At 49.1% G+C, this 8,263-nt stretch overlaps 1 protein-coding gene across 1 annotated transcript in view; it reads left to right on the top strand.

The window, feature by feature from the left end:
* The window catches only part of CCDC88C (coiled-coil domain containing 88C), a 96,099-nt gene that overhangs the window by 12,011 nt on the left and 75,825 nt on the right, over positions 1 to 8,263 (top strand). Inside the window, 1 exon segment of the mRNA XM_008587571.1 lies at positions 2,048 to 2,117. Coding sequence (XP_008585793.1) covers positions 2,048 to 2,117 — 70 coding nt within the window.

Here is an 8,263-nt window from a genome sequence, read left to right as displayed (position 1 = left end):
CCCCGCCCCCCCCCCCCGAGCCTGTCTTTGTTGGAAATGTGATTGGTGGTCCTTTATGGAAACCAGTTAATGTCTTGGGAGCATTTTGGGTCATAAGATTAGGTCTTAGGAAACCCATGGTATTTTAAAAGGAGCAAATAAAAATCATCCGTTCATAAAACAGTATTTCTTAATTACACAAATTGCATGCTTCTTGTGTGAAAATTAACAAGTACTGATTAAAAATCCTGTTTTGGAAGGAGAGTACATAGGTTTTCTAGCAATATTTCCAGTAATATTTTGCTTAGATTAGCATTAGCATAAAAATACCACTTTGCATTTTTGCTGAGACCAAGATTATTTCAAAAATGAAAACCTAAACAGTAAAAGAATATTTCACATACTGTGTCTCATTTATAAGTGCGTGCATCCTTACAGAGGACTGAGTGGTCCAGGAACTTGGACAGCAGCAGGAGGAAACCAGCCAGAAATTTGAAAGGGATTGTAGATGGTTGGACAGTGATAACCACAGTGCTTTCCTAAACTGGCCTGAGCACTTGAGTTCAACACTGAGGCAGGGAAGAGGACTACAGGACAGAATAGGTTAGTGTTGGCGGGGGACCCTCCTTGTATAGAATGAGTTAGCTGGAAAGTGGATTTTGCTCCTTTTACTTGTGGGGTGTGTTCTGCCCTGGGCGGTGGGGTGGAGTGGGGGCCGTAGCATCCTTTGGTGAGCTCCTGCAGTGGAGAGAGTTTTTTCATGTTCATGTTTTTCAAGTCCGAAAGGAGGGCTGAGGCTGTTAGACCACTGACACTTCTCTCCAGCTCTTACGGGTATTTACCAACCAAGACGTGTTTGAGAAAACATTAACCGTCTCTGATTCGGTAACATGTGACCCCAGATAATGTGGAAAAGTGGTCTCCAACATTGAGTGGAGGGGGGGCCGTGTGTTTGGGAGTGGGCTGCACCTTATGGTTTTCAGTGTGGACAGGAGTCATGAAAACATACTAGGAGGGAGGATAAAATCATTTTATATTTTGTTGGCCTCTCTGGCCTGCTTGCTTGGGCCACCGTTCTGATCTCATGATTCAGAGAACGTTCTGAGATGCTTGCTGGGCCACGTGAGATTAGCCAGTTGTGCAATTATCCCCTTCTCTTCTTGAGTACTGGTTGGCAGTGTATGGAATGCAGAGGTTCCGCACGTTATGCAATGGAGTGACTCCTACAACAAGCTGTATTTCAACAGAAACACTTTTAACAGGGCCTAAAAGGAGCTTTCTTTGTGAAGAATTTCTATACCCACTTTTTAGAGTAGTTATGAAACCTCTCCACTTCTTGGTCTTCCATAAAATTGGATTTTTATCTTCCGATAAAACAGCAAAGCACCTCTGGGCAGGAAGACCCACCTACCCTGAGAAATGCTCTGGGAGATGTAGGTAATGGGTTGGTCTACAAGCCGCCATGTTCCACAGAGAACTTGCAAAAGACACCCAGACAAGAGGGTGTGACTGATGGCTGGTGCCTGGGCCTTCTTTCAAAGACCCTCAGCATGAGGGCAGGATGCAGCTTGCAGCCCCACACCCCACCTCTCTGACTGGTGCAGAGTATCTCTGATTTATTACTTTTCCCATTTATAACTTGTACCAAGACCTGCTTCACGCTTGGATCCTGTATCATTAGGTTATAAAGGCTCAGTAGCATTTCATTAATCTTATTCCCTATTCTTTTTAATTGCACGATCCATACAGTAAAAAATAATTAAGACCATCTTTAAAAAAAAAGCTCATGTAATCCTGCTATCTTAGCATGTAATATATCTTCTTTTTTCTAAGGTCTCTACATATGCAGACATAATTTTTATTTGATAATGATCAAGGCAGAAGCACAATTAGACTTTGATTTTTTACATATATTTACATCTTAAATATTCCTTTCTGTTTTATCTTCAGAGTTACCATTTAATGGCAGCACACTTATCCAGTGACTAGATTAACTGTAATTTACTTAATCATTTTCTTATTTTTGTTTCCTGTTCTTAATGGTATCTTTCCCCCTTTGTTTCTGTAGGAAGTTCTCCAGCAGCTGATCGTAATGAATTTGCCCAATGTTTTGGTGATTGGCAAAGACCCGCTGTCTGGTGAGTGAAAGCCGCCCCACCCCCCTCACCCCTGCAGTGCCTGGGCAGTGCCATCGGCTTCAGGCAGCTGTTGGCCACCAAGCTCTGGCTACCAGCTTGGAACCAGTACAGTGATCATTTGGGTGAGATTTTAAAGAGTGGGTTTATTGCCCTGAGGTGTTAAGCCAAGAGCACATTTCTTCCTTGAGACTGAATCCTCCCCGACCCCCAGATGTGTGCGTGCAGAGACAGACAGGGCCACTGCTTTGTTCCTCCCCAGAAGATGGGTCTGGGTTTAGGTGCCCGAGTCGCAGAGTGGGTTCTCCGGAATCTCACCTCCTCAGCGAATGTGTGATCTGATGACACCATCACAGTGTGGCACTTTAAGCAAGAAAGCAATAAACTTTTCAGGGAACTACTGTCTGCGTCCCACTGCCATCCTGTGACTCTCCGCTCATGGGGATGCATCGCCATTTACTGTTCATTGTCTCCCCGCTGCACTCTGAGCTCCTAGCAGGTGAGGGTTCTGAGTCTTCCTAGTCCCTGACCCTCCGTGTGAGTTTGAAAGTCAAAATGAAACATCATTGTGGCATCTTCCAGAAAGTCAGAGGGTAATTCCTACCTGTCAGGTGGGCGAGTTAAGTTAAGCTTTCACATGTCATGTGCATTTACTACACCTGTGGCTCGTGGACGTGAGCTCACTGGCCCTGGGGACAGACTTACTCGCTGGCAGGGGATTTTCTTGTTCCACTGGAGACCTTGTTATTTTGGAATCCTTGGTCTGAGGCCTCCTGGAATAGGCGAGGGGTCAAGGATGGTGGAACACTCACAACTGTGGGATGGAAATAGACCCAGGATCCCAAACACTAGAAGCTTTTACAACAGGGAATTCCCTCTGTTGGTGTCTCCTTGCCCTAGTCTTGTTGGAGTCTGACCATCCTTTCTCCTGTCTACATACAGTAGCTAAAGATGCCTTGAGTCTGCAGGAAAAGTACACCAAGTGACCAGCCAAGTGTATGACTTGCAAAGGAGCAGTTCTCTTTCAGTGCTGTGGCCCTGAGAGCACCCATGGTGGCTTGCTTGTGTGGGGGCCACTCTTTCTGAGCTCCAGCTGGCTGATGCGTTGCCTTTTTTCCATGTGAATCAAGAGGAAGAGATTTCCTGGACTTGCAGTTAGTGTTCAGCACGCTGGCCCATGAACACTTGCCACCTTGCATGGTGGCTCTGTGGAGGCCACCCAGGCCCCACTGGTGGCTCCTGGCAGAGAGTGCCCATCCCCACCTTGTGCATTAGTAAGAGGGAGCCTGTGTCCCCTTGCCCCCCAGCTCTGCCTTTGGGCCTTGTGTTTTGAGCTTTATTTCAGGGCTCCCTAGAGAAAGGTAGAAGATGCCAAATGCAGCCCATCCCAGCACAGCCCTGGGCCCCAAGATAGTCGAGGACTCTCATGATTTCAGTAGTAACTTCAGGGAAGTGGGGTCTGCTTTGCTGAACAAAACTGTGCTATCCTCCTGATTTACTGGGGGACTGGTGGGGGGGGGATTGACAGTGGTGCCTGGAGAGACTGGCAGTTCAAGCTCAGTTTTGCTGTTCTGTTGGCTCTGGAGGCAGCAGCAGGGCAGGAAAGGAGGACGCTCACTCCTTGTGCCCTTAGTGAGCCCACCCTGTGCTGGGCATGGAACATGTGTTAAAAAATGGAATGAAAATGTGCTTCAGGGATGTGGGCTGTGCCACTTCCATTCATAGAACACGAGGCTCATGAAGTTTAGGTGACATGCCCTAGGTCACATGGCCCATAAGCAGGGGACCTGATTGGCTCTAGCTGCCCCAAGCCTGAGCCCCTCCATCTCTATCACACAGGGACATCTAAGTATAGGTTGAACTGTAGGCGATTGCCAATAGTCAACCTTTTTTGACCTGCAGATATAGCAGTGGTGCATGGTTCAACCTAGAATTAGACATCCTCTTCACCCCCACCTTCAGCCGCTCTGTCACTTGCATAACTTGCTCACTGTCCTGCTGGTATCCCCTCCCGTCCCCCCTTCGCTACCCTCTCTGCGCCCCTCCCCCATCAGGCACCTACCCACTCCAGAGAGAGAGGTTGTCCGTGTGCTGTGAACACAGGTCCCCACCTCAGGTCTGGCACCAAACAGAAACATCTGTAAGGGATGAGGACACTGAATTTTTTTTTTTTTTTGAACAGCTTTATTGAAATATAGTCAGCGTACCATAAAATTCACCCATTTTAAGTGTACGATTCAGTGAGTTTTTCTTTTTCTTCATAAACGTACAGAGTTATGCAACTCTCACCACAATCCTGTTTTAGAACATTATGGGGAAGCTGATTTTAAACTGTTGACAGGTGATTGCGCACCCCTGGGACCCAGCATGGTATGTAATCAGTACACGTGGGTCAAAGAGGTTCTGGTCCCAGCTCTGTAGAAGTTGGAGAGAGGAGACAGCACTGGAAAGTTAAGGACAGGAAGAGCACCATGCAATGAGCTCAGAGGGCCCCCAGGCAGGGTGAGCAACGTGCGAGGGCAGAGGCTGATGCTTGCACAGTGGCCTGGGGCGGGAGCAGGAGCTGGTGCATGGATGGGTGGGTTTGACAGGGCCCCTGGCGGCTCCAAGACCAGAGGAGGATGGCAGGAGCCTCCACCAGCAAGAAGATGCAGACAAGTGCCAGAGGCCGAGAGACATATTTGTGAAGTAGTGTTTTCAGTTTTAAATCTTAAAAATAGATGTGAAGCATTTTGTGCTTCCTTTGAAACAGAGAACAAAGTTGGTGTCTTTTTTACTAGTGTGGTTGCCCGGGGTGGGGTGGGGCTGTGTTTTTTTTTTTTTTTTTAAAAGATGACCGGTAAGAAGGTCTTAACCCTTGGCTTGGTGTTGTCAGCACCACGCTCTCCCAAGTGAGCCATGGGCCATCCCTATATAGGGATCCCAACCCGTGGCCTCGGCATCACCAGCACCATGCTCTCCCAAGTGAGTCATGGGCCGGCCCTAAGGGGTGTGTTTTTTTTGTGTTATTTTGTATTTTTTTGTTTTTTTACTGATTCTCTCTGACACATGTATCAGGGGTGTACTTGTATTCTTTTTGGTGGATGCCGACAACGTACTGTTGTTTATAGCATTTTACAGTTTTGGGTTGTTTTTCTGTTTCTGGCAAATATATCACAATGGAACCAGGTCCCAGATCTCAACAAAGCATCTAGTTCACCCTCCTGTCCTCACCCACCCCAATGACACAAAAAGACCCTGAGAGGCCTTCGTCTCCCTTCCTCTGACCTAAAAAAGGGAGATGTCACAGCTCACACTGTTCTGAGATTTTACTGTATGTGTAGATCACCTCCTGCGCCCATCAGGCAGAAGAATATTCTCTTGTTTTCTACCCCAGGTGGATGCAAGGACAGTGCTGTGATGGGAGAGGAGCTTCATATACATTATGTTGAGTTGGAAATCTCTCCCCAGTGTCTGCCCCTCCTGGCCAATATCCTTACACCCTGTTTCATAACATGGATTGTCTCTGGATTTCTCTCTGATCCTGCTGTGGTTTTGCATTCACAGCCTAGGGGAGGTGTCTGTCCGCTGCCTCGTTAACATAGACCTGCTTCTCGCAGCCCAGCCTGGGGACTGGCAGGATCCTGCTTGAAGCCCTCCCTCACTTTATATGAGGGCACTCAGCAGAGAAGGCTTCCCGAGCAGCAGGGCAGTGTGCAGGTCTTAGGACCTGGTGCTGTAGAGCATCCTTTGTTTTGGTTCTTGTGGGCCAGATCTCATCCTTGTCTCTCACCCACACCCTCTCCTTCAGCCATGCGGGCTGGGCCTTCAGCACATCCCCGGAGGCTGAGCTCTCGGCTCCTCCACTGTGGCCTGCTCACCTTTGCCCCTGCGGTCTGCTGTCTGCACGAGCCAAGCCGTCCTCTTCTGGAGTTGGTCAGGGTCTGTCACTTTGCTGCTTCCTTCTGGCATCAGGTCTGTGCACCTGCCTGCACCTTCTTTCTGCACTGCTCTTCCTCAGGTACCCATGGGAACAGCTGCTGCAAGTCCCCGCTCAGAGCGGCCCACCTGGCCTCCCTGTCCCTCAGCACTCCTCAGCCTCTTTATCCTGCTCTGCTCTCCTATTTTTTTTTCCATAATGCTTATCACCTTTGAATATGCTATATAATTTACTTGTTTTTTCATGTCTATTGCATAGCTTATCCCCACCCCCCACCCTGCTAGGGTGGAATCTCTCATGAAGGCAGGAATCTTTGGCATTTTGTTGTTGCCAATGTAATCTAAGTGTTTAGATCGGTGCCTGGCACATAGTAGGTGCTCAGTAAATAGCATATGTGCTAGAAACCCACCTTTATCTCCTGCTCTCTCCCTCCACTCTGCTACTCCCTCAGGCCAGGGCTTTTGATGGTGTTAGCCGCATGCTCTCGTGGATTAAAAGGCCAAGTGTCAGTGGTCAAGATTGAGTGAGATTTGATCCTTGCCCCACACCATGTGTGTCTCTCCCCGAAGCCAGAGATAGACCTTCCCCTTCACCCCACCATCTTGGCAGCTGCACATCTATTAAGTATATTTACATGACTTATTGATGAGTACATTCTATAAGAAGCCTTATGAAAACAGAGAGATCACGTCTGCTCTGTCTATAAAATGAGGGAGGGTGTTGGACAGAAATGGACTGGCTCCTAGGCCCTTCCAGCACTGGCTTCTCAGCAGCCAGGCCTGTCACTGTGCCACACAAAAGAGGACTAGGTTTGCCTGATGGGAAGCCAGAGTGTTAGCAAATTAATTTTCTGTGATGAATCATAGGACAGTCATGCTGGAAGAGAGCACTGTTTTCTCTTCCAAGGTCTGTATCCCAGTACATGAGTGGTTTTCAGACTTGTACATTGCTGATCCCACCTATGCCATTTAGAACAAGCCATATAGCTATGGAAACTCAGCTCAGAGAGGGAAGGAACTCATTCAGAGGCACACAGCCTGGAGGTCCTGGAGGTAAGAGAGGGATTTAATCACCGTAAGTTGCACAGACGGTTATATTTGTGACAGTCAGCCTCTGGTCCCCTACAGGGCCCTGTCTGTGAATATAGCTAGAACCTGTGAGAATAGCTGAGGGGGGTTCATTAATTTCTATTCAGGGGTCTGGGCGTTGGTCCTCAGTTTCCTCCTTCTTATGCTGGTTACAAAAAGGGCCTCCAGCAGCAGAGAAAGCACTTTGAGGAGTCTGAGCTTTCTGTGCACACAAAATGCTGTGACTGCCTTTCCTTCTTGGCTAAATGCCGGACACTGTTCGGTCTGCTGCTCTGGCTGAGGAAACCAGAGGGCCATTTCTAACCCTCCCATATAGAAGCCCGGAAGGCCCTTGCATCCTTCCTCGTGTCAGCTGGCTGCCCTCGGCCAGAGGCTCACAGAAGGGGCTCAACTCAGGCCTCTCCTCCAGCTTTCGTTGTCCAAATGCCCACTGGGCTAGGTCCAGGGGTCCCCGGAGATGAGCAGGCTGCCTCTGCTCAGGAAGCCCCGGTCTGTGTGGTGACAGCGTCCGTGATGACAGCTGTTCCAGGATGAGAGGTATGAGAGCGTGCTTCACAGAGAGTTCAAAGGAGATTGTGGGTTCTGCCTGGCAGGTCAGGAGGGCTTTCTGGAGGAGGTGGTATTTGTGTAAGCCTCAGGGAACTCTTAGCAGAGAAGGTGAGGAATGGTGTCCTCGGGGGAACAAGCTCAAAGGAGTGGAAATGTGCTGGGAGTCCTACAAGAAGCAGCAAGCTCTGGGGCAGGGAGGAAGTGTTGTCACAGCTAAAGTTTAGGTTTCAAAGGCCAAGGGAAACGGAACTCCCGAACTCCTTGGAACTTAACATTTACCCTCTCAGCATTTGCTTGCTCTCTGTCCAGGGCATCCTGGGACTGCTTTCCAGGCCCCTCCCTTTGTGCAGTGCACACTGCACAGCTTTGCCCCTGGACGGCCAGCTGGGACCTGTGAGGCCGCGTGCTCGGAGGCTTGCTCACGTCCACCTGGCAACCAAGGGAGGGGGCTCAGAACCTGGCTGTGGGGAGCTGTCCTCTCGCTGCTCAGGTTCTCTGAAAAGTCAAAAGGGCCATCTTCCCTCCCTTCCCCCCTCGTCCAGTCCTGTCTCCCAGCACGCTGCTCACTGTGCGGTGTCCTGGGTCCAGGGTCT

This window comes from Galeopterus variegatus, unplaced genomic scaffold, assembly GCF_000696425.1.
Source record: "Galeopterus variegatus unplaced genomic scaffold, G_variegatus-3.0.2 Scaffold4439, whole genome shotgun sequence".
In the NCBI taxonomy this organism is placed as follows: domain Eukaryota; kingdom Metazoa; phylum Chordata; class Mammalia; order Dermoptera; family Cynocephalidae; genus Galeopterus; species Galeopterus variegatus.
The sequence above is the reverse complement of the archived record's forward strand: the minus strand, read 5'-3'. Positions and strand labels throughout refer to the sequence as shown.